Raw genomic sequence first — 27,237 nt, forward strand, 5'->3', positions numbered from 1 at the left:
AACCGGCCTAGACTTTTACATCCAATTCGTCCATACCACCAGCGATATTTTGACTATATCCAGAGACGTAACCAGATATTTTTGGATAGATACGTTTATATTCGTACTGAGTTTTATAGCGGAAATGAGGATCAAGAGGCCAATTCCTGGAAGCTCTGGGTTCCACGGAATCTGAGAGATTCCCTCATATCACGTTTTCATGACTCGGCTATTACCGCACACGGAGGAATGTCAAAGACTCTCGACCTTATACGACGGAACTTTTATTGGCCAGGGATGGTTTCCGATACTAGGGACTTTGTTCGCAAGTGCGAGATCTGTAAAGGGACGAAACACCCCAATTTTGTTTTACGACCGGAAATGGGGAAACAAGTTATTACGACGCGACCTTTTCAGCGATTTTATATCGATATCTTGGGCCCCTATCCAAGATCGAAAGGCGGCCACATTGGGCTCTTAATAGTACTTGATCATTTGACCAAGTTTCATTGGTTATGCCCAATGAAAAAGTTCACGGCGCAGGTCATTGGAAAATTTCTTTTGTCAGACATATTCCATGTCTATGGAGTACCCGAAGTTATCGTTAGCGATAATGGTTCGCAGTTTAGGTCAAATGACTTTAATGCATTTTTGACTAAATTGGGCATTCAGCATACCTACACGGCTCTTTATTCCCCTCAGGCCAATGCATCTGAACGGGTGAATAGGTCTATGATTGCAGGAATCAGAGCATTTTTGAAGAAGGATCATAAAATGTGGGATGAACACCTTAGTTCCATAAGTTGTGCTTTACGCAACTCTGTTCATCACACCATCAAATGCTCTCCTTATTTTGCCACCTTTGGCTTCGATATGGTGACCCATGGCGATTCTTATCGATTACTGCGTAATGTCCATATGTTAGATGAATCTCATTCTACATTGAAGAGGGAAGATCAGCTGGCTTTGCTGAGGAAAGACTTGCGAGAGAATATTGCGAAGGCTCATGCCACTAATCGAGATCGGTACAACTTGAGAACTCGTCCTGTTTCCTATTCTGTAGGGCAAACCGTTTTCCGCAGGAACTTTTCACAGAGCAGTGCAGAGAAGCAGTACAGTGCGAAGTTCGCACCGGTATTTGTAAAGGCGGTAGTGAAATCCAAACTTGGGACTAATTACTATGTGTTACAAGATGTAGATGGTAATTCAAGCGGAACGTATCACGCGAAAGATATGCGTCCTTAAGTATAATTCCTGGTAATCTCCTGACCGATACGATCGAGATTACCCGGTTTGTGCTGGACGATTGTCCAATATTGTTTCGAATATCGTGATCTACAATCAGTGGAGACTTACTTACATTGGTGTAGGAATGTTTGCTGGGTAAGGAAGTTCTGCTTTAGTAATCATTCTAACTCTTATACACAATTGTTTTTTTTTTTTGCTCTTATCTCATGTCTATTGAGATGTATCTACGTGAATGCATTCCCAAGTGTAGGTGTCAAGTGATGAAACTCTATTATAGCTGTCGTTTAAGCCAGGCTGGCGATGGGTCAGTGGGGATTGCGGCGGACTACCAGCCAGTGGACTCAGGTTCGAGCCCAGTTAAGGCCATTATTTTTCTGGATTTTTTCCCTTTCTCGAGTTTTTTTTTTTTTTCTGTTCGTCGACAGACAAATGGTTTAATGAAAAGGAATTGTTTTATGTGCGGAAAAGAGATCGACCATGAACAACCGTTGGCATATTTGTTGCTTTTAAGTAATATGCTAGACTTGTTCAAGGTGAACTTGTTTGGGCTCCCGATGGATGTTCATGGATTTAATTAGCCAATCGGATTCTTTTAACGGTTTATGCACTGGATCTTCCAGTATCTCTCATTTTCGTCAAGTTTTTTTGGTTGGAGTCAGTTTCTTTTTTCCATTGGCTTCAGTTATGGTGTCAAGACTTCGAGTTTTATTAATTCTTTCCATCTTGAACATCATCTAAATCACATCGCTCCTGTGGTAAAGTTTTTAAGTAAATTGTCGAAAAGGCGTACAGACAGCCAAACAGAGCCTTTTAAAGCAGTGGAGTCCTTATTTAAGGAGATATAAAAGTGAATCTTGTATCAAACCCTAAAGGTAACGAATTTTATACGTGGTAACCAATGAAGTTTTATTTTGATCAAGGGTTTTATTTAGGTGCAATTGCCATCATTCCCGTATAGTGTCGTTATAAGGGAATCTATATTGACTCCTTCGAATTTGTGGTGGAGTTTTTTCTTAACTTGTTCGCAATTTGGGGGAAATCCCAAGAAAAAAGACGAAAACCAACCGTGATACTAGGTCTTATCCTGGTAAATCATAGGCCTTGTTGCGAGTTAACGTGTGGATCCACCTCCTTGCTAGAGTTTGGTGAGAATTTCATGAGTTAAGGGCAAACCTTTTGGTGAAAAAATTCAGCCAAGGGGCCTGAAGGAGCGGAGTAGTTTTCTATTGCTTGAGGTACTACAGCCAGTCTGGTTGCTTGACTAAACACTTACCATAATTCGAGGAGAAATTACGAAAGTTCCATACAAAGCTGTCCTTGCCTATAAAGTGCTGACTTACCCCTTTTTGAAGACATTATTTAATTGTGGTCATTATTATCTAAGTCGACAGCGAACTGCCGCCACCCATTTATTAGCAGCGCCAACTCATCGACATAACCCCTCTTGCTCACCCAATTACAACACCCACACACGACAGAGCTAAGTCTATAAATAGACGCATGGGAACGTGGAGCCCAGCTTAATCATCTCCGCATAACAGACTCCACACACGAATAACGTCATCAACAAGACGCCCTCAATTGTATCTGGCTAGTGGCTGAGTGAGCTAGCAGATACCTACTTACCGCATCAGTTATCTAAGGTCTCCGGTTCAATTCCCGAGCCGGCCAGGATGAATAATTTTTAATTAAATTAGATTAGCAGATAAGTGTAATTATTATCATATGCAAAGTTTATCATCCTATCTCATTCCTAAACAGCTAAAAGCCCAATAGAATCCACGTCCAGCGTAAAATGCTCATCGAGGCCTCGGCGATCATCGTGCTAACCTGGCTAATGGAAATGGTTAAAAAGTAAAGCCAAAAGGCTTAAAAACAAAAGTGAGTTAAAAAAATCAATTTTCATTTAAATTTTGCATATGAAAGGTTAATGTAGTAAAAAGTTAATTTTAGTCCATTATAATTATAAACTTAAAAGAAATCAATTTTGGGTCATGTCAAGGAAAATTCAATGAACTATTAATTATTACATTTCCTTCCTTTTGAACTATTTCGTCTCAGTTTGCCTGCTTGCATAAATATATATTTTTTTTTGACCGTTGAGTTTTCCCTGAGCTGACATATTTAGAATTTGAACGCGTTTGAATAATTATCCGCTTAAATTAAATAGTACGAGATTAACCCTTAGATCGTTAAATATGAACTGGAATTATAAACTTTTGGTTGTTCGTTCCAAATATTTCATATTTTATTTATATAATACTAGTTATTAAGATTTTGGCTTATATGGCATCATCTTCATGAATTTTCTTAAATATAGATATATAATCTGAAATGGATTTCTAAATTCTTTTACCTTTCCTTGGTAGTGATATAGAGATGGAGTAGATATTGCGTTTGGGGCACTGGCAATTGTTAAGGCCGCTGGTGCCATGGTAGGGTAGGGTTTGGAGGCCATGGTTCCCAGAACATCAGGGAATCGAACTAGCTTGTCGCCTATGTTTCTTTACTATAGATTACAATACCAAATTAATGGGGGAATTTCATTCTGATTTGGTTTGGTCCATTAAGTTTTCAAAGTCTAGATCCATAGTGCTTTTGTTTACTGGGAGTCTAAAATAATATTTTGTTTGTGTCCGAGATTGTGGAAATCAGGTGAATAAAGGAGGTCCGAACCCCCCCCCCCGACTGTCTTGCTAGCCCTTTTTAATGGCTCCCAGTCCTCTTTGTTTGCATAGAATTATAATTGGAAATTAAGTCAACATCTTCCACCACAATCTATTTTGTCGAAAGGCGAGTTTTAGCGACCTTCTGGGTAGTAGAAATCTTATAACGTCTTTGTGACCACAATCCGAACCCCTTTTGGACATTACAATTTCGAACCGAACACTGATTTTGGTAATAAAATTCAATGATTTGCAAGCGTTGCTCGTTGACACCATGTCTGAAATCCCACGTGATCTGTCAAATACTAATGCATGAAAATCCTAACCTCAAAAAAATCACCCTTTATTAAAGATATTGTTCTAATTTTTCACTAATTTGTGGATGAATATCTCTTTAAAATATGTGTATAAATTTTGGCCATATTTCTTGATGAAAAGACTTAAAATCCCCACACTGTAAAGATGTTTGCAAAATTTAGATTTTTAAGTAAAATGTTCGTAGAGGCCTCAATGAACCTCAAAAGTGGCGGACCCTCTCCCTTACCCAAATTTTCAGAAACGTCAGAATCTGATATCCAAATAGGTGATCAAGTGTTTGGGGGCCGCCTCTCTTCAAAAACCTCCCCCAAAGGGGACAAATTTACGACCATAGCCACATGGAGCTCATATGAAAGGTCTTTGGGAGTAAAGCACGAATCTAATATCAACATTAGGGGCCAACTGTCAAGCGGTCGTCCCACTACCATAACAAGCCCCAAATAGGACGTATTTGCTCACCAAGACAATTTGGGTCTTAAAGAAAGTGGAACTAAATATTCATAGTTTTTAAAGCCAATACCCCGACCGGACATATTTGCTGACTTTTGCAATAAGGTGTTTAAATGAGATTAGAAAACGAATTAGATATCCAATTTTGAGGCCAATGACAATATGGGTTTCGAATAAATGATATACAGATATATGAGAATAGGACCACCCCATTCCCCAAGACACCCCTAAATCGTGCATAGTTACCGATCATTACAATGTGTGGCTTAAATGAAAGGTATTGGGGGGTAGAGCAAGATTTGTACCCATTTTCGGGACCAATTTTCTGGGGTCTGCCCCTTTCGCAAAGTACCCCATTAACAGCAATTTTTTAGTGACCATCGCAATATGGGGCTCAAATAAAGGTATTTGGGAGTAGAATACGAATTTGATATCCAAATGTAGGACCCCTTTCCCAGAACACCCCCAAAGGGAAAAAATTTTTCGACCATGCCAATATGTGGCTCAAATGAAAGGTATTTGAGATTAGAAGATGAATTTGATAACCAATTTTGGGGCCATGTGTTTGGGGGACGCCTCATCCTGTAAACTCCTCTTCAGCCAATGGCAATATAGGGTTTAAATAAATGGTATTTGAGACAAGAGCACAGTGCTGATATTTTTTCAGGGCCAAGTGTCTGGGGACCACCTTACCCCCGGAAACACCCCTAAATCAGATATCATGAGATTAGCGGGCTGAAATAAAGTATTTTGAGAATGGAGTACACATTACATCCAAACTTAAGTTCGTTGACCAATAAAGATCATCGGGATTCAGATAAAGGCACTTATACTGTTAAACTGTTAGTCAAACGATATACTATTTTCGTAGCATGGTATTTCACTAAAAGATTTTTAATCGTCGAAAATAAATATTCCAAGGAAACTTTTGTTCCATATAAAGTAATTACACTTAAAATGCTAAAAATAACTCTCTAAATTAAGTCTTCTTTACAGAACAGTACGCAAAATTGATAGTGCTGGGCCAAGTTTTCTGTAGAGACAAAACAATAAAATTATTTTTTTACGAAAAAATGCCAAAAATTTACTTTTTTCACATTTTTTGATTTGTAACTCGCATAATTTTTGACTGAAGAATCGGACCTCAGCATATGTGTTGTTGTTATAGCAGTTTATTGTGTTCTATCTTTCGTCTGCTTGATTCTGTTGAGTGTCAAAAACCAGGAACTCTGCGACTAAGATGGGGTGCGTCCACAGGGATCTGTGTTTGAGTCGAGTGGGTCTGGCCGGGCAGTTAAACAGGTGACGTGTATCGTGCACGTCGGCATCAATCCTAGCTCTGTGGGAATTGAGGCAGCTGCATCTGCCGGAAATGACGATTTGGATGGTTTCTGCGATAACAGCCCACAAGGTATTGCATGGACAGCATGTAGTTATGTCTTCGCACTGGTAGGATCTCTGTATCCTGATGAAGGTGGTCCACATGAGAATTGAGGAGACAGCCCGTCGCAGTTCGGAGGGCGGCATTCTGACAGATCTGAATATTATTCCACTGCGTGTCACAAAGTTGACGAGACCACACTGGCGCTGCATAACTTACCACAGACCGGCCAATTGCTTTGTACATGGTCAACGAGGTTTCTTTGTCTGCACCCCAAGTGCCGCCAGCAAGTGACTTGAGGACCTTGTTTCTCCTTTTGACTCTATCGCAGATTGCTGTGGCATGTGGGGAGAATGTGTAAGAGCTGTCAAATGTGACGCCAAGTATTTTGGGACACTTGATGGTCGGAATCATTTCTTCATCGACCATCACAGTCAGCTCAGTATTCATCTTACGCGTATTTGTAGTGTACAATGTGGCTGAAGATTTGGTGGCGGATATCTTCAGATTTCTTGTAGCGAAATATGAGGCAAGTTCGTTGAGGTAGACGTTCAACCTAATGCCATGTTCGTACAATCGTCCGCATATGATACGATCTCTATGCCGTCTGGAGGAGGTGGGATGGAGGATAGGCAGAGGTTAAACAGAGCCGGAGATATCACCCCACCTTGGGGAACCCCCTGTTTCACTCTACGGCGTTTTGACTGCTTATCCCTAAATTCCACAAATGACTGGCGGCCACACAGATAATTCGCGACCCAACGTTTCAGGCCTGGCTGGAGGGACGTGTTGGCGATGTCCTCGAATAATTTGGCATGGCTGACCGTGTCGAATGCCTTCGATAAGTCCAGTGCCATGAGGACCGTCCTATCACATGGCCTGGGCTGATTGAAGCCATGGCAAATGTGTGCGGTGATGGTATGCAAAGCTGTTGTTGTACTGTAGCTGTTGACTGTACTGTTGTGCAGTCTTCGAAATCCATGTTGATGCGAATGGAAATTCTCCTACGAGGCTCGGGAGGAGTAATGCCTCAAGCGTCTTTGCCACTGGTGAGAGAAGGGAGATCGGTCTGTACGACTCCCCCAAACTCGGGTCTTTTCCAGGCTTCAGTAGCGGGATCACTCTGCCCATTTTCCAGACATCGGGAACTAAAAGAGTGTTCAAAGACAGGTTGAGGACAGTGGTAAGGTACTCAACTCCAGGTGAATTCAGATTCTTCAACATCAATGTGGAGATTTCGTCGGGGCCCAACGCCTTAGATGATTTGGCGCCACGGATGACATTCGTAACTTCGCCCACTGTAAATTGTGATGGCTGTTCATCGGCTCGGAGACCACGAATACGGCGAATGGCTCTCCTTGCCCTGTCTCTCTCGGGATGCACAATAAATTGACGGTTGAACAACCTGGAGCATCTCTTCGGATCAGTCACGGTTATTTCGCCAAAGGTGTCTGAGGTGCTGTCATCCCGTCTACCGGGGTTCGAGAGTGACTGAACAGTAGACCATAGTTTGCCTACACCGGTGCCTTAGTTACATTGCTCCAAGTGTTCCAGCCACAAATTCCGCTTATGTTCGTTGACTACCCTGTTTATTTCCAGATTCAGCTTGCTGATTCTGTGGTTAGCAGGGTCCATATCACGATTCCCACCACGCTCGTCTGCGAGTATCACTGCTTGCGCCGGGAAATTGTGCCGCACTTGGGGTAATCGACCGGCTGGTATAAAGCGAGCGGCTGCTGCGTTAATGATGTCTCGGAATTTCCTCTCGGCCACAAGGACATCAGAGGGGGTGGCAGTTCACTGAAGCGGCGATTGGTATACTCTCTGAAGCCAGTCCAATCGGCCTTCTTATAATTGATAAACGTCCGGCGCTCAGAGGTTATGAAGTCGGGTGGTCGGTCGATGGTGAGAATTATGGGGAGGTGGTCTGACCCCAAAGAGATGACGGCTTGCCAGGATACGTCACTCAGGAGATCAGGGGATGCAATGGAGATGTCTGGTGAGCTGCTGCACCTCCTCGTAATCCTAGTGGTGGCATTCTCATTCATCGTGCAAAACGTGGAGCTATCAATCTGCTCTGCCAAAGCTATGCCATGCTGGTCGTTACCTAGGGGAGAATGCCATGACGTGTTATGGCCAGATATCAACCCACTTATGTCGGGGTTGTAAGCCTCGCCATTAATCGGGACACAGCTACCAACCGGCAGTATATACACGTTGTATATCTCTATCTCGGCAGTATCAGACCTGACTGCTATCCCCATGCATTCCATGTAGGGGTCACTAGCGTCAAGCGCAGGCGAGATAGGTCTATACTGCACGGAATGGTGTATTACAAAGGCCAATCCCCCACCTCCATTCCTTGAGCGATCCTTACGTAGCACATTGTAACCGTGACAACTGTGCAAGCTGCAGGTGTTGGTCAGCTTTGTCTCCTGGATCGCTGCGACCAATATGCTCTTCCGACTCATAAAGTCCACGATCTCATCGATCTTGCCACGAAGTCTGTTGCAGTTTAACTGCAAGAACGATACACTTCCCGGCACTGGCGTAGCAATATTTGGGCTAGGATGCTGTCGTTGCGTAAATTGCCGTACGGTAGAGGTCGGTGGGTCACATAGTCCGACGACGAAGACGCCGAAGGCGACGACGCTTGTGACCCACTGCAGGCAATGTTCGCACAGCACCTTGCGACATAGCCAGTATGACTATACTTCCGTAGTAAAGTGAGGCCAGAGCAAGATCGGAAATGTACCCACTCCATGCACCGGTTACACCTCACCGACACCGACCGATGATGAAGGCGGTTCTGGCAAACCGAACAGAACCAGGGTCCGGGGTGCGGAGAAGGTACTCCGGGATGTGCCTCTCCCATGACGAAAAAAGACGAACACGTACACTGAGGCGGCAGCCCTTGCCGATGAGGATTCCATCGGGTCAATCCAGTGAGTACTGCTGGCTGCCATGGGATTGACAAAAAAATGGTAAATTAAATCAAATCATTTAAATCGGTTCAGAAATGTTTCCCACACATTTAGCGCTGTTTTTATACCCTCCACCATAAGATGGGGGGTATACTAATTTCGTCATTCTGTTTGTAACTACTCGAAATATTCGTCTGATACCCCATAAAGTATATATATTCTTGATCGTCGCGACATTTTATGTCGATCTAGTCATGTCCGTCCGTCCGTCTGTCTGTTGAAAGCACGCTAACTTCAATTTTTGCACAAATACTTTTTATTAGTGTAGGTCGGTGGTATTGTAAATGGGCCATATCGCTCCATGTTTTGATATAGCTGCCACATAAACCGATCTTGGGTCTTGACTTCTTGAGCCTCTTGAATGCGCAATTCTTATCCGATTGGAATGAAATTTTGCACGACGTGTTTTGTTATGATATCCAACAACTTTGCAAAGTATGTTTCAAATCGGTCCATTTTTTGATATAGCTGCCATATAAACCCATCTTGGGTCTTGACTTCTTGAGCCTCTAGAGTGCGCAATTCTTATCCGATTGGAATGAAATTTTGCAACAACTGTGCCAAGTATAGTTCAAATCGGTCTATAACCTGATATAGCTGCCATATCAACCGATCTTGGGTCTTGACTTCTTGAGCCTCTAGAGTGCGCAATTCTTATCCGACTGGAATGAAATTTTGCACGACGTGTTTTGTTATGATATCCAACAAAGTGCCGAGTGCGGTTCAAATCGGTCCATAACCTGATATAGCTGCCATATAAACCGATCTTGGGTCTTGACTTCTTGAGCCTCTAGAGTGCGCAATTCTTATCCGACTGGAATGCAATTTTGCACGACGTGTTTTGTTATGATATCCAATAATTGTGCCAAGTATGCTTCAAATCGGTCCATAACCTGATATAGCTGCCATATAAACCGATCTGGGATCTTGACTTCTTGAAATTATGTACTACGGATCTTCTCATGACCATCAACATACGTGTTTATTATGATCTGAATCGGTCTATAGCCTGATACAGCTCCCATATAAATCAATCTCTCTATTTTACTTCTTGAGTCCCCAAAGGGCGCAATTCTTATTCGAATTGGCTGACATTTTACACAGGTCTCCAACATGTAATAATATAATAATAGCAGAGCAAATCTTTTCTTATATCCTTTTTTGCCTAAAAGAGATGCCGGGAGAAGAACTCGGCAAATGCGATCCATGGTGGAGGGTATGTAAGATTCGGCCCGGCCGAACTTAGCACGCTTTTACTAGCTGATTTTTAAGCACTTCCTAGCAAAAAAAAAAAAAATTTGAAAATCGGGCCATAAATGCGCTTTTGACAGCCCGAATAAAATTTTGTAGGGCCGAGGTGACCAACTTTGAATATAAACTGGATAACACCTCAGCTATAACCATGTAAAATTTCATAAAGACATCTCTATCAGTTCCAAAATGGCAGACTTATTTTTTCCCATCCCACTGTGCGTCGTCGGCTTTTTGGCATAGACCAATGACAACGAAAATAATCTAGAGGCGTCAAATCGCACGAACAAGGCGTCCAATCGACTGGGCCATTTCTGGAGATAGCACGCTCATTGAACGAATTCTTCAATAAGTTGATTGTAACGTGTGCTGTGTAGCTTGTGGCACCGTCCTGTTGAAGACCACATGTCGTCCAGGTCCATATTTTCCAATTAAGGCCAGAAAAAGTCTGTGAGTATGGTGCAAGAGCGTTGTCCATTCACAGTTACTTTTTGTGGATGAAGTGTTGAATCGTAAAGTACATGTGGATTTTTACCTAATAAAAGCCAAAAGTGAGCATCGTCACTGAAAATTGTTTTGCTCTTAAAGTAGCGGTCACCCACTCCGAATTTCGATCGTTAATTTTTATTATGATTTGCAGACGATGTTTATTTGTGCCCTCTACCATGATAAAAACGTTGAGTTTACTCAATTAATTGACAGTAACAGTTCGATAATTAGTGTAGGAGTGTGTTCACAAATTAAATTCAAAGTTCCTATTGGAAAACCCTTTATATCCTACAATAAATCTCTACTTCTTCTTCTGTAATTGGCTATGACAGAATATTTGTTCCACTAGCCGAACGTAGAATAGCGTTCCAAGCGCCTCGATCTTCTGCGCTCATTCTAAGATCCCTGACAGCAAGTTTCGAGGTGTCTCCCACCACTTGATCTTTCCATCGGGGTTTTGGTCTTCCCGATTTGCGTGTACCACCGTCTTAGCCTTGAAAAGACTTCTTTGCTGGAGCTTCTTCATCCATTCTGACAACATGACCAAGCCAACGCAGCCGTTGTATTTTGATGCGTGTAACTATGCTATCGTCGTCATACAGCTCATACAGCTCGTGGTTCATACTTCGCCTATATTCTCCACTATCGCAAACTGGTCCATATATTTTTCGAAGAATCTTTCTCTCAAATACTCCAAGTACTGCCTCATCTGCTTTCACAAGTACCCATGCTTCAGAACCATATAACAGCACGGGAAGTATCAGTGTCTTGTAAAGTGTAATCTTCGTCTGTCGAGAGGTGGCCTTGTTTCTAAACTGCTTACTTAGTCCAAAGTAGCATCTGTTTGCCAGAATTATTCTTCGCTTAATCTCAAAACTAGTGTCATTCGTTTCGGTTACGGCGGTGCCGAGGTAGATAAAGTTACTGACTGTCTCAAAGTTGTGGTTCCCAACTTTCTCCATTTTCTTTATCTGTGCTACGTAGTCAATTTGTGCTCCAAGTTTTTCCATTAAATTTCTAAATAAGACATCTCGGTAACAACTTCATTTTGCTAACTTAATTTATTTAAGGCAAGAATTCCGATTTTTATAAATTTAGAAACGATTGTCAAAAAGATTAAATTTTATTTATGTTTTCAACTTTTCCGCTCAAATTTATATACCAACTGCTGTTGCATTGTTTTTCCGTTACAAATGTTTTCTTTGCCTTAACGGATGTTTTCAATTTCAATTGCCAAAGTAAATTGCCTGGCCAGTGGCCAAAGTTTTCGAAATATTTGCTGTAAAAAGAAAAGGAATATGATGTCATTCCAAAAAAATGGCGCAAAATCAAAATGATGCAGAGGACTTTAACAAATTGATTGGTGCAATAAACAATCAGGATTTTAGCAACCATCATTAAATGTCCCTGTAGCATCCGTCCGTCTTTCCCCCCAGTTGTTCTACACGGACCATTAAAGTTTCTTTCGTTTTAATTCCACTTACAATTTGGGGGAGTTTTTAAAAGTTTTTCTTGGACTCAATGTCCAGCATCACCAGATTTTATTGTTAAAACAATTAGCGAAGAAAAGAAGTTTTCCCTTATTCTCCCTGCCTTTTTGGGATTTTTGTTGAGTTGGGTTGCCAATTGTGTAAGGGTTTTAACTTCACTTTGGCCATGCTGCCAATTTATGACACTTGTACTTTATTGGCTTTGTTGTTTCCCTTTCTCCCGCACCCTCTTCCCAACCTATTGTAACATAGCAAAATGGTTTAAGAAAATTATAAAGTGGACAATAGAATTTACCCTTGTTTTTAGATTGTTGACTTAAAAGTTTTTTTTTTTGTTATTGGTTTGTTTTGAGAACTCCATTGTTAGTCCAACAATAACTGACAATGAGCGGGCCAAGAAATGAAATTTCCAAAGAAAGGAAAACAAGATGTAGCGGCGTAAATTCATTGCAAATCTTTTATCATTTAACACAATGAAATATAATACGACTGCTTGTGAGCTCCCTGAATTTATCGAGATATTCATCGCGGTGAGCAGCCACAAATGACCACCATAAATTTATGAACAAAAGACTTAAGCGAAAACTGTAACAGAAATCCCATAATGGGGTACTCTATAAGCGGCGTTAGTTGATTTGGTTAAAGGCGAGAATAATTATTTGGTAAAAAAAGTAGTTTGAAACATAGCGGAGGCCTAATTTCGGAGGCTTGAAGTCACTTTTGAAATCCTAGTGTAAAGTATGAATTTATAGTGAAAGCAAAGGATCAAGTGCCTTCATCATTGATCATAAATTTCGCACCATCGTTATATTAGGCTTAGCATAGCTTGGACAGCGCCGAATCCGATAAGCTGCTGAAGTAGGATGAAAAAACCGGACAAAACTCGGATGGCTACTCGAAGCAAGACTTATGTAGGAGACTTTGGATTGCCCAAACAAAGAATACATTGACGACAATGTCAATAGGATTACACCATTAGTGGTGTCTTTCGAAGATAGTTGTCCGCTTCGAGAAAATAAATTTTTATGCTACTTTAATTGGCTATGACAGAACATTTGTTCCACTAATCGAACTCAGAAAAGTTTCCAAATGCCTCGATCTTCTGTGCTTAGAAAAAATCTTGAAAATCGGACCGAACAAAATTTTGTAGGTTCGAGATGATATCTTTATCCGTTCAAAAATGGCAGAATTATTTCCACTAATTTTTTCCCATCCAACTGTGTGTCGTCATACAGCTCATGTAGTTCGTGGTTCATACTAGAGATGTGCGCGTGAATTTCGACCCAGGCTCTCGCACGCTCACGTTAAAAAAATTTACTCACTCACGACTTTTTATGTCGACTCACGTTTACGCACGCTCACAAGACGAAAACTTTACGCGCACACGACTCACGAGACAATCATGATTCAAGAGGGTCTAACGACTCATGGGACAATCACGAGTCACGGTTAAACAAATATTTTTCTATGAAGCGAATAATAATTGTTTTCCATGCCTCTCATATCATACAGCATTTGTATGTACGAAAATTAATCCGGCGTGACTTTGGTTTCGCCAAAAATAGTTTTCCCTTTTCACATTCGTTTCACCAAAAAAAATATTTAGGTGACCGCCAATTCACATAAATAATTTTTGCGAAGTCACATTTCGAAAAATTTAAACATATGTTTTGTCTGCAAAATCATGCAATTTGCAAAAATAAAGGTAAACAAAATATAGAAAGAAGAAGAAACCTTGGACTTGTAATTTGTTTAAGCATTTTTGGAAATTTCGAAATACCTCCGGCTTTCTTGTTGAGACCAAATTATAGATGTTTTTAATTTAAATCTCAATTTAGCGCACACTGAAGTGATTTTTTTTATCCAAAAACTAATGACACAAATAAAAATCAACCCAAAAGTGGTTATTCAGTGGTTATTGTGTGATTTTAAGGTGTATTTTCAGTATAAGGAGGAATTCACATTGCTTTCACCATGAAATTTTTAGTGAAATGGTTTCACAGTTTGTTTTGGTGAAATCTATCATACGGGTCACCTCATTTCACATTAGCCAAGTTCATACCCGAATGTATAAAATGTAACAGCCCTGCGTAACCAGTTATTTGATCTTTTCAGTTTTAGAAAACAGATTCGCATGTTAAAATACCGTAAGATTTGAGAGCATGCAGAAACTTTAGTTGTTCGTTTTTTTTTAAACCTTGGTCGTGATTTTCTCGTGAGTTGTGAATTTCGCTTGAGTTGTGAGTGTCGTGTGAGTCGTGGGTGTCGCGTGAGTGTCTCGTGTGTCGTGATTTTCTCGTAAGTCGTGAGCATGATTTCACTCACCCACGCACGAAGAATTGTAATTAAATCACGGTCACGCACGATCACATGATTGGATTTGGATCTGACTCACGAATCACGTGACACACTCATGACACGACAACTTACGTGCACACCTCTAGTTCATGCGACACCGATATTTTCCATTAATTCCGACTGGCCCATAAATTTTACGAAGCATCTCATGAAAGGAAATCAGCTCAACAAAAGTTCTGGATGAACAGGGAGCTTTGAAACAATAAGAACTGCGGACTCTACTACAAGGAAAGTCGTAAAAGTGCGACAGTTTATTGAGATGTGAGTTAAGAGTACATTGGAAAGATTGGCTAATCGTAACTCCTGGAACATTTTCTGCGAACAGGTCAACAGCCAAGAAGAAAAAGTTTCTCTTAAAACTGTGACGTTAGTAGACGACTTCGGAGTGAGAGCATAGTCAACGGAGGCCATGTTGTGGATTTTGATGAAGAGGCATTTTCCGTTGGATACGACGGGGCACTTGAAATATCGGTATTTAGCATCAAAGAGCTACGGACATTGTGGTAAAGAAAGCCAGCAGCCATTTAGTTGAACACAAGTTTGCGGAATATTACCGTCATTACTACAGAAGAGGGCAGATTACCTGGCGCCCCATTTTGCCGCTTTATTCACAGCGTGCCTAGGACTCGTCTATACTTCGACGGCAAGTTATGCGGTACCAAAGCCTTTCTACAAATTTACCCATGAACATTCCATTAAGGAACAGGGATGAACTTCTCACATACCAATGAGTGCTGTCCGATTAAAGTTTAAGTTCAATGATAAGGGTTCTCCTTTTTATAGCCTAGTCTGAACGGCGTGGCTCAGTGCGACACCTCTTAAGTGAATAGTTTTTAAATGTCATAATTTGCTCCTGTTCCTTAATGGTATGTTAATGGGCAAATTTGCATTACATTTGCATAGTACCTCACAAATGCCTCCAGCATTAGGAGGGGATAACCACCGTTGAAAAATATAGCGTATAGTGAATACCATGATAAAGAGTACGATACGAGCAGTGTCTGGTGATTGAGATTGCCCTGCATAAGCTAGTGCATAACCAGTAACCAGAGCAGTATTTTAGGGGCCGGGTCCTTATAGACTCGATAAGCCTTATACTAAGGAACAGGTGAATAAATTGCGAGAACAAGTAAAAACACGCTAAATTCAGCTGAGCCGAATCTTGGTTACCCACCACAATGGATATCGCGAATTATTTTGGAACAATCAAATCAGTTGTTGAGGCTTCAATGCTCTCAAGAAGTAATGAAGGGGTATCAGTTTTTAAGGGGATTTGGTGTAGTTATTGGAAAGCATAGGTGTACCTCACGTAAAAAAATTCAACCAATCGAATTGAAATTTTGGCTTCTAAGGGCGCAAGAAGTCAAATCTGTTCATCGGTTGATATGAAGGCTATATCAGATTATAAACCGATTCGAATCATTCTTGGCACGGATGTTTGATGTTGCTACATCTCAGCCTAATCGGATGAAAACTGAGGCTGCTAAAGGCTCAAGACGTCACATACAGGGATCGGATTATACGAGAGCCACCGACGTCGACAGGATTTCATTTCATTGCACATTTTTGCAGAACGAAATTTTTTAATATCCTTCTGTAACTGTGAAATGGATAAGATAGTTAAATTTTTTTTTTTTTTGGAAATTTGTGGACACTGCTTCCAGAAACTGACCAATCGGCGATGATATTTGGTCATAGGTTAGGTTAGGTTGGGTTGAAAACAGGGTGCAGATATTAATCCGCCCCATGCCACTATGGACATACACCAAAGCCAGTAATTGGCTTGTTGTGCGTTCTAAAAACTATAAAGTAACCTCTGAAAAGAAAATTTTAAGTTAGGAATTCCGTGTTACCTACAAAATTCTTAATTGTTTTCAATACCACTCCCCTAAGTTGGTTCATGTCCACCTAAGTGCTGGTATCTGTTAGACGCGAAAGCCGGGCAATGACAAAGGAAATGCTCCAACGTCTCACCATCTTCCCCGCATGCCCCACACATGGTATCCCTTGCCGCACAATGTTGCATGCGCATTCGTCGCCCACTCCCTTAACTCGGACTGCGTCGACCCGAAAGGCTTCGGGTTAACAAAGTTTATTGACGGCAGTCCTCTGGCCTTCACCGCCAAATCGTCTGCTCTTGCATTTCCCCTTACTCGTTACGGCCCGGCACCCAAACGATGCGGATTTTGCCATCCTCAGAGAAGGCGTTAATCTCCTTCTTACACTACAAGACTGTTCGTGACCTTACCGTACTGGTTGTTATTGCCCTTATGGCCTGTTTACTGTTCACACTCGACGTCCTCGCATTAGCACCACACTTCACGCATTCCGTTATCGCCCGGATCACATTTGGTCTTAAAGTGAGAGCTAAACTTTGTACTGATTGCCTAAAAAACTATTTATAGGCGAATTAGATCCTCCAAAATGTGTTTATTTAGGCGGATGTCTTAGTTTTATAGTACTAAGATATGGTATGAACTGTATGACGACGATGGCATAGTTACACGTATCAAAATACAACGGCTGCTTGGCTAGGTCCAGTTGTCCGAATGGATGAAGAGGCTCCAGCAAAGGAGTCCTTTGAAGGCAAACTCAGTGGTACATGCAAACCGAGACGACCAAAAGCCCGATGGAAAGATCAAGTGGTGGGAGACACCTCGAAACTTGGTGTCAGAGATTTTCGAAGGGGTGTAGAAGACCGAGGCGCTTGGAACGCTATTCTACGTTCGGCTAGTGGAACAAAAGTTCTGTCAATTTGTTTGCAGAGTTGAATTTCTAATGCGTGCACATAGTATGTAACTCCACCTTTAGTACTTTGATTTAATTATTCTGAATATTTTATTATGCGCTTATTTTTATACCCACTGACACTTTAAAGTATATATATATATATTCTTGATCGTTGTAAAAATCTAAGACCATATAGAAATGTCCGTCCGTCTGACCATCTATCTGTTGAAATCACGCTACAGTTTTTAAAAATTGAGATATTGAACTTTGCACAGGTTCTTTTTTGACCATAGGCATGTTATGTTCGAAAATGGGCTATATCGGACTATATCTTGATATAGCACCCATATAGACTGATCAGCCGATTTAAGATCTTAATCCCATAAAAACCACATGTATTATCCGATTTTGCTGAAATTTGGGACAGTGAGTTATGTTGGGCTACTCGACATCCTCCTTCAACTTGGCGCCGATCGGTCCAGCTTTGGATATAGCTACCATATAGACCGATCTCTCGATTTAAGGCCTTGGGCCCATAAAAGGCGCATTAATTGTCCGATTTTGCCTAAATTTGGGACAGTGAGTTGTGTTAGGCCCTTCAAGATCCTTCTTCAATTCGACCCAGATCGGTCCAGATTTGTTTATAGATGCCATATAGACCGATCTCTCGATGCCATATTTAAGGTTTTGAGCCAATAAAAGACGGATTTATTGTCTGATTACGCCGACATTTTGGGACAGTGAGTTGTGTTAAGCTCTTCAAGATTCTTCTTCAAGTTGATCAAAATCAGACCAGATTAGGATATATATGCCACATAGACCGAATTCTCGATTTAAGGTTTTGTGCCAATAATAGACGGATTTATTGTCCGATTACGCCGAAATTTGGGACAGTGAGTTGTGTTAAGCTCTTCAAGATTCTTCTTCAAGTTGATCCAGATCGGACCAGATTTGGATATAGCTGGCATATAGACCGATCTCTCGATTTAAAGTCTTGGCCCTATAAAAGGCGCATTTATAATCAGATTTCATTGAAATTTGAAACAGTGCCTTACGTTAGGCTTTTCGGCATCCATGTTGTATATGGTTCAAATCGGTCTATATTTGGATATAGCTACCAAAAAGACCAATTTTTTGATCTACAAAGTTGAACAATGGCTTGTACTTATTATACCAATCAAAGTCCGTAGCGAATTTTATCCATAGATGTGGGGCCATAAATGAAGCATTTTTCACCAGATTATTACGAGGGGTGGTTTACATATATACCCCAGGTAGTGGGTATTTAAAGTTCGGCCCGGCCGAACATAACGCCTTTTTACTTGTTTGATTCAATCTCATATTTTTTGTATTGTATTATTGGATATGTGGATATTGTCCAATTTTAGAAATTTAAATGCCTTTTATTCGCAAATATAATTTTTAGATATTTCAAATAAATTATTTTTGACATTTTTTTACGTAAAATAATCTTCATTTTGCCTTAATGACTTCTTTAAATTTTCCTTTGAACGTTATTAAAATCAATCGAAAATCCTTTTTTGCTGGAAATGAAACTTGATAAATATTTAATCCAATTAATGCTCAATATGCCCATATTTTCCACCATGTTCTTATAAGTTCTAAATTTTTTTAATGAAAGAGTGTTCTAAGAAAATGAAAAAATTCAGGCAAGGATCGCAGAACAAATGTTCACCTCCTAGTGCTGGCGACACTCGTGAGGTTATTACCATACGTAACCAGCTGAGTAAACTTCTCTAAGTGGCAAGCTTGATATGAGAGACTGACTGATATGAGAGAAGTATTTCCGCTGTTCCATAGGCGAATTTGCATTTTTACTAATTCGGTTGATAAAAATCTCGCCCATTTTAATGGGGGATATTCGACTTTTAATATTTACTTTTTGAAATTTGGGCACAGTCTGCATTTTTTCGACCAAAAAACCGTTTTCGTTAATTAGTCTTTATTGAAGAAACTTGCTTAAATTCCTTTATTTTGTCTTTTTTATACCCACCACCATAGGATGAGTGTATACTAATCTAGTCATTCCGTTTGTAACACCTCGAAATATTGATCTAGGACTTCATAAAGTATATATATTTTTGATCGTCTCGCCATTCTGAGTTGAACTAGCGATGTCCGTCCGTCTGTCGAACTCACGATAGCGGTCGAACGCTTAAAGCTAGCCGCTTGAATTTTGCACAGATACTTAATACTGATGTAGATCATTGGGGATTGCAAATAGGCAATATCGGTACAGATTTGGATATAGCCCCCATATAAACCGATCTCCCGACTTCACTTCTTGAGCGCCTGGAACTTTGCATGTAGTGTTCTGTTATGATTTCCAATGTTAAATACGGTCTAAATCGGTCACGAACATGATATAGCTCCCATATAAACCGATCTCCCGATTTGACTTCTTACAAGCCGCGATTTTTATCCGATTTAGCTGAAATTTTACATATAGTGTTCTGTTACGACTCTCAACACCTGTGCCAAGTACGGTCCAAATCGGTCAATAACCAGATAAAGCTCCCATATTTTAGCAGTATACATGGCGGTGGTTTCCCAAAATTCGGCTAGGCCGAACTTAGCACGCTTTTACTTGTCTTTTTTGAAGAGAACATACTGTAGATGCGTTTTAAGTGAAGTTTGAACAAAATATTTCAATAAAACGTGCTTCAAAATAGGCAATTTAAGAAAAATGCAAAGACCCCCTGAGTTCTCAAAATACAAAGTACAAAATGTTTGTTTTTTATACCCTCCACCATAGTACGGGGGTATACTAATTTCGTCATTCTGTTTGTAATTACTCGAAATATTCGTTTGAGACCCCATTAGGTATATATATTCTTGATCGCGGTGACATTTTATGTCGATCTAGCCATGTCCGTCCGTCCGTCTGTCTGTCTATCGAAAGCACGCTAACTTTCGAAGGAGTAAAGCAACTTCTAACAACTGTGTCAAATATGGTTCAAATCGATCCATAACCTGATAAAACTGTCATATAAGCCGATCTGGGATCTTGACTTCTTGAGCTTTCAGAGGTCGTAATTCTTATCTGATTTGGTTAATTTTGTACAACGGCTTTTGGCATGACCTTCAACATACATGTTTAATATGGTCCAAATCGGTGTATAGCCTGATATAGCTCCCATATAAAACGATATCTCTATTTTATTTCTTGAGCCCCTAAGGGGCGCAATTCTTACTTGACTTCTACTATAGTCTCCAACATTTAACTCAATTATGGTTCCAATCGGACTATAACTCGATATAGCTCTAATATAAAATCAATTCTTTCTTTTATCCTTTGTTTGCCTAAGAAGAGATATCGGGAAAAGAACTCGACAAATGCGATCTATGGTGGAGGGTATATAAGATTCGGCCCTGCCGAACTTAGCACGCCTTTACTTGTTTTACTTAATAAATCATAGCATAACTTAGATTGAAAAATAATTTTTATATGTGTATATCACTACTATGGCTCATGCATTCGGCGGTAAAAAAAATGTATTTATTTAAATAATGAACGGTAATTTTGGCACCTATATCATTTTCGCTGTCACATGAATGACTTAGCTTTAAGTAATCTAGAGATAAGAGCAATTAACCCCATTGTTTGAAAGTAGGCTGGGAGTCTCAAATTAAGTCCGATTTGAATGCAATTTGGAACATAAGAGTCATATTACACACCTACACATTTGTGTATAATTTCGTTCATACCCGACCATATTTGGATATAGCTGCCATATAGATCAATCTCCCGACTTGTGATCTGAAGCTCAAGTCATTTATTATCCGATTCCTCTAAATTTTGGAACAGTGAATTGTATAAAGCCTCGTGACATCCAAACCGAATATGGTCCAAATAAGATCTTATTTAGATATAGATGCCATATAGACCGGGACCATAATGGGTGCATTTGTTATCCGATTTCGGTGAAATTTAGATAAGAAATTTGTGTAGCGTCCTTTACACACTTTCGGAATATGGTCCAAATCAAAATTTTTTTTATATAGCTGCAGTTAGACTGATCTGCCATTTAAAGTAGACCCAAATTGTAATTACTACCCAATATCAACGAAATTTGAATGATATAGTCTAGATCGTAATATAGCTGTATAAATATATTGTATAACGATTTCTCAAGCTGAAGTGGTTGAAACTGGGACGCTTCGCTCCCTTCGTCCCAAATACATCGAAGTAGCTTAATTTAAATCATATATTTTCCAGTCGACCCATAATTCCGTCTAGGTGAGCTTCTCTGGGTGTCCCCAAATTTGGATATAACCTTCGTACTTAACTTCCAAAAACCTTTTATTTGCGTCCCATATTGACTCGGATGGCCAATATGGGTTAATTGGTGACCCCAAAATATTAGATTCCCACTTTCCAAAGACTTTCAATTTGAATCCAAAATTAAATTTGAGTTTAATATTGTCTCGATCGGCCATCCCTTTGGCGGTTTGCTTGAGGGTGGGCGCCCCTTAGCCCTACTTTTAAACATCCGATTCGTACTCCACTTCCAAATATAAAACGTTTTATTATGAAAACTGACATATTTTTTGCAGGAACTTGTGTCTAGCGTAAATAATGAAAGTGCCCTTGGCTGTCACAGAATTTATCTGCAAATATTAAAATTGCAATTGTTTTTGTTGTAAAATCATAACGGCTTGGATTATCGACACAAAGTTTAAACAGTAGTTAAAATAAAAGAAAAAATATTTATTAATAACTGAAAATCTGATGGCTTCGCCAGGATTCTAACCCAGGCGTTCAGCGTCAAAGGCGGACATGATAACCGCTGCGCTACGGTGGCCTCCCTAAGTATAGAAGAGCAAGTGGATTTTTTGTAGGTTCGTTCATTAGACCACAGCACAATATAGAATTATAGGTTTGACAACATCAATATACGAGGGTTGTCTTTTATAATTCGGGATTAAAGAACAAAAAAAAACAAATATTAAACATCGAAAATAGCTTTATTGTTTTTCAAAATATTCCCATTAAGAGTTTTAAACACCTTTCCTCTTTATTTTGTACGTACGGGAATAAAAAGAAGTCATTAGGTGCCAAGTCAGGACTATACGGCTGATGACTCATCAAATCGATGTTTTGAGTGCTTCAAAATGCAGTTATTTCGCATTTTTGGAGTATTTCTTTCGACCAATCGACACGAGCCTTTTATTGAGCGATTGACAAATTTATGTGGGAACCAAAGCGAACAAATGTTTTTGACGGTCAAACGTTCATGCAATATTGAGTATATACTGGTCCCACTAATGCCGAAATTCGTCTTGGAGTGAACTACAATACGACCTCGGTTGAATAAACCATACCATTTATAAACGCTGGTCCTTGATGGAGTTTCATAGCCAACAATTGAATAAAGTTCCTCGATGCACTGTTGTTGAGTTAGTTCACATCGAAAGGTTTAAAAAATAATCGCACGAAAATGGTCACGATTTAATTCCATTTTTTGGGCGAGATGAATTTTTTAAGTTACTGTAAACAACATAAATAGCGCTCGTATGCCAAAACGTTCTGAGTACGTATGACCTCAAAAATATCAAGCTTTGTGATAGAGCTGTCAGTTGGCAGATTGCAACACAAGGGTTGTACAATCCCGATATATAAAAGGCAACTCTCGTACAGACAATGCATGACGCGCTGTTTCTGCTCGCAAATCTTGGCAATAGCCCTCCTGCTTCTTATTACTTTGAAGCTTGCGGATGTAAATATTTACTAGCTGCTTCGAAGATGGGCACTAGAAGGCACCTTCCTTCTCCTGTCCTATGGTATCCTATTGGACTAGAGTGTCGGCAGGTTTAATTGCAGACTTCCGGCAAAACCTAAACTAAAGCATAAGTCACAAACTTTATGCTTAACTAAAGGCACCCTAAAAAATGTAATGATGTCCAAAGCACGGCGGCATTTAAAGTCGTGGACTTGTATCTCTTTAAAACAAGCAGCCAATCTCAAAAAATTAATAAAAAAAAAAATATACAACTAAACACCAAACTCAACTTTTAAAGCTTCTTGTCTTTAACCTTGATTCCAAAAAAAAAAAAAAACGAGAACATATAATGGTACAACATTCGTACATACTGAGACATAGCAAGACAAACCAAGAACAACAGCTCGATGAGACCCCACGACATAACAAACTATTCACATTATTCCCGACAATGTTGTTGCAACATTTTGTTGAATGCCACAACGACAATGGCAGCACATATGAACAACAGAAAGAAGTAATAGCAACCCAGCTACCAATGCAGTTCGAAAACCCTGAATAAAGACAGAATTAGTTGATTGTAAGCACACGCTAAATACGCTTACTCTACATTTAAGAAGAAATCGAATGGCGAAGCTCGAAAGACAACAACAATGGCATAGTTGAGCGAGTTTTTGGAAGGAATTAGTACACTCAAAAAATTATGGGTGGGTCAATCGAAGGCAGACAGATCATGTTACACGGATAGATCAAAGCTAGAGTACAGAGTGGGCCTGGGGGTTTACATTGAGAACCCAGGGACTGAGATCTGTTTTAGACTGCCTGACCATAATACTGTCCTGCAGGCGGAGATCCGGGCGATGACGGAATGCGTGAAGTGGGGTGGTGCTAATGCGAAGACGTCGAGGGTGGACATCTTTACCGACAGTAAAATTGCCGTAAGGGCAATAACAACCAGGACGGTAAGGTCACAACAGTCTTGCAGTGTAAGAAGGAGATTAATGCCTTCTCTGAGGATGGCAAAATCAACATCGTTTGGGTGCTGGGCCATAACGGAGTAAGGGGAAATGAAAGGGCAGACGATTTGACGGTGAAGGCCAGAGGACTGCCGTCAATAAACTTGGTTAACATGAAGCCTATCGGGTCAACGCAGTCCGAGTTAAGGGAGTGGGCGACGAATGCGCATGCAACATTGTGGAACAGCGAAGCGGTCGGTAGGACGGTGAAAATCCCAGATCGTGAGAAGACGAGGCTATTACTGAAAGGAAGCAAGAAGGAGGTCAGCATAACTATTGGTATCATAACGGGACACATAGGACTACGAGCTCACTTATGTAAAATCGGTGAGCCAAGTGATATCATGTGTGCGGCATGCGGGGAAGATGATGAGACGTTGGAGCATTTTCTTTGTCATTGCCCGGCTTTCGCGCCGAACAGATACCGGTACTTAGGTGGAGAAACAATATCAAGCATGAACCAATTTAGGGGAGTGGTATTGAAAACAATTAGGGATTTTGTAAGTAACACGGAATTCCTAACTTAAAATTTTTGTTTTAGAGGTTACTTTATAATTTTTAGAGCGCACAACAAGTCGATTACTGGCTTAGGTGTATGTTCATAGTGGCATGGGGCGGATTAATATCTGCACCCACTTTTCAACCTAACCTTCTTCCTGCCAATAATTTTGTTATAAAATTTGTTCCGAAAGAAAAGCATTACAAAAAATTTTCTCTGAATTCTCGTATTATAATTTTAATTAAGCCATTGCCTTTGTTTAGCGCTCAAAGCCTTTAATACAACTTCCAAAAGATGCACACAAATGACATGTGTGTGTCATGGATGCTAAGAAGTCGTATAGAAAAAAGACTATCACTACAAGGAAAATACATGCGGTGGAAAAGAACAGCTAATGTGAATGGTGTCAGACTTGTGTTAGTGTCGTGCTTACATCGTAGACATGTTTTGCTCGGTATATTTGGTATAAGTACAACCTTCCAATGTATGGCCCTTGAGTCCTCCACACCTAATACGGCCTATAAGTTATTCTAACCAAATGATGGTGTGTGTTGTAATCTCTGGCTTTCCTTTTCCATTGCAGAAATCTTCGATCATTGAGCTCGTCTCGAACAAAACGAAAAATTGTGAAATTATATGACCTTCGCCTTAACAGACAAAAAAAAAAAAAAATTACATCAGAAATGAAATGAAAATTTTTAAGGACTCGGAAACACAAACTTAAAATCCCAAAAATCACCAAGATTTATTTACATGTTTAAATAAGTATTTTAAATAAAACCATTTCGTTCTTTTTCTTGGAATTTCATAATTACAATACAGTATTTAAGACAATTGATACGAAGCTCATGGTGATTAAAGGACGAAAACTCTTGAACAAATTCGATAGTTCTGTTGACTTTGACCGTAGATTTGAGCACTGTGAAATATTATTAAAAACATTTTAAAATTTACGTTTTTATTTCTTCCAAGAAAACCTTTTTACAATGAAAAAATTTTGCGAATAGTGATTTCCTTATGTGATATACGAAAAACTTTAATGAAATACGACGAGTTGAATTGCAAAAGGTGGGTGTTAAGTTCTCGGTTCACAGTGAAATATCCATGTTTTTCACGATTGCCTTTTTGAAAAGCTTCCAAAATATTGCTGATAACAAAAGTACTTTTATTAAAATTTTATCATAAATATTGGGAATGCCCAAATGAATCAGGAACTCGTTTCGCTTCAAAATCTATTATCTACAAAAGGAATAGCAAGTAATATAACACACTTACATTTGCCGCTAGGTAATTTGACATCAATTAGTGGGCAAAGAAATAAAAAGTTTGCAACTGCAATAACATAGAGAACTCTTCGTGTTTCTGATTTTTAGTTCTACCACCTTTTCTTATTATATCTCCAACAAATTAGGAAAACTTAGGACTTATAAAGACATGATGCTAATTAAAAGCCTATACAACAATAATTGGTTTGCGATTTTTATCGGATATCTTTTCCATCAAAAACCGATTGTCCAACGATTTTAATTAGGTTCGAAGAAAGATATAAGTGACATCATTTAGGCAGAATGTAGATGGTTCCTCATAAAAATGGATTAAAATGATTTTTTTTGAAATACTTAACAATTGTTGTTGCTTAATGTTTTCAGTTTGTTTGGGTAAAATGTAATGGGAAATAAAAAGTCTTTTAAAATCAATAGACCGACACAAACAATAACCTGTTGAAATCATAAAACTTGTTTGAGGAAAAAAATGGACGCAAATGATAAAATTTCATCAAAATTTTGTTGCTGATTCGCCGAAACTTTCACTATAAAACTAAGATATTCGCAAAGACAACCTGACATTGGAGGCTTTGAAAGATTAGGATCGGCCTATAAATAGTGTGTTGGCAATCGGAGAAAAATTCAGCTCTGACTTTAAGACCAAATGTCACCACCGATTGGACAGTTCCTGATCCCAACAGCAAGCAAATTTTTGAGTTATTTTTACAAATTTCACAGTAACCTAAGAATTTTGGCAATTTTCAGTTGTGAAAAAATTTGGGGTGCCACCCCCCCAATAAAATCCTGGCTACGTCCCTGGCTCCCATATATATGTTTCGCCCAATTTGCACTGAAATGGCCATAGTAACTATAATTTTCAGCCGATCTGCACAAAATTTGGCACGGCTTGTTTTGTTCCTGATTTTAACATATCGGCAAGATTTCATTAAAATCGGTTCAGATTTGGATATAGCTCCCATACACACTAATCGCCGGATTTGCACTTATGTGGCCGTAGTAACAACAATTTTTAAATGAACTGTTCGAAAGAGTTGATTCAGAATTAGATATAGCTCTCATATACATATAACTATTGCCTGATTTTATAATTGTAGGATAGTGTATAGCCGGTTCCGCCCGACTTTTGCCTTTTCTTAAATATTTTTTTTCGAGTGTAAAATAAAATACGCAGTCTAACAAACAGAAGTAAAATCGCGTAAAGATAAAAAGGGAACAATTTGGTATGTGCAACAATACCAACTATAATACAATGAATACCTAGTTACCATTTCTTTGCCATTTAGTGGCAACAGCAGTAGTGACGACGACAACATTACCACCAAATCTGGTTGGTTTGCGTAAAAAATAA

General features: G+C 39.7%; 1 protein-coding gene across 1 annotated transcript; it reads left to right on the top strand.

Annotated features, from left to right (window-relative positions):
- The first annotated feature begins 501 nt into the window (after window positions 1-501).
- Window positions 502-27,237, top strand: LOC131996036 (uncharacterized). Its single transcript, XM_059365462.1, has 2 exons — window positions 502-1,180; window positions 27,173-27,237. The coding sequence occupies exons 1-2, from the start codon at window positions 502-504 to the stop codon at window positions 27,235-27,237; spliced, it is 744 nt and encodes a 247-aa protein (XP_059221445.1).

This window comes from Stomoxys calcitrans, chromosome 1 (assembly GCF_963082655.1).
Source record: "Stomoxys calcitrans chromosome 1, idStoCalc2.1, whole genome shotgun sequence".
NCBI classification, from domain to species: domain Eukaryota; kingdom Metazoa; phylum Arthropoda; class Insecta; order Diptera; family Muscidae; genus Stomoxys; species Stomoxys calcitrans.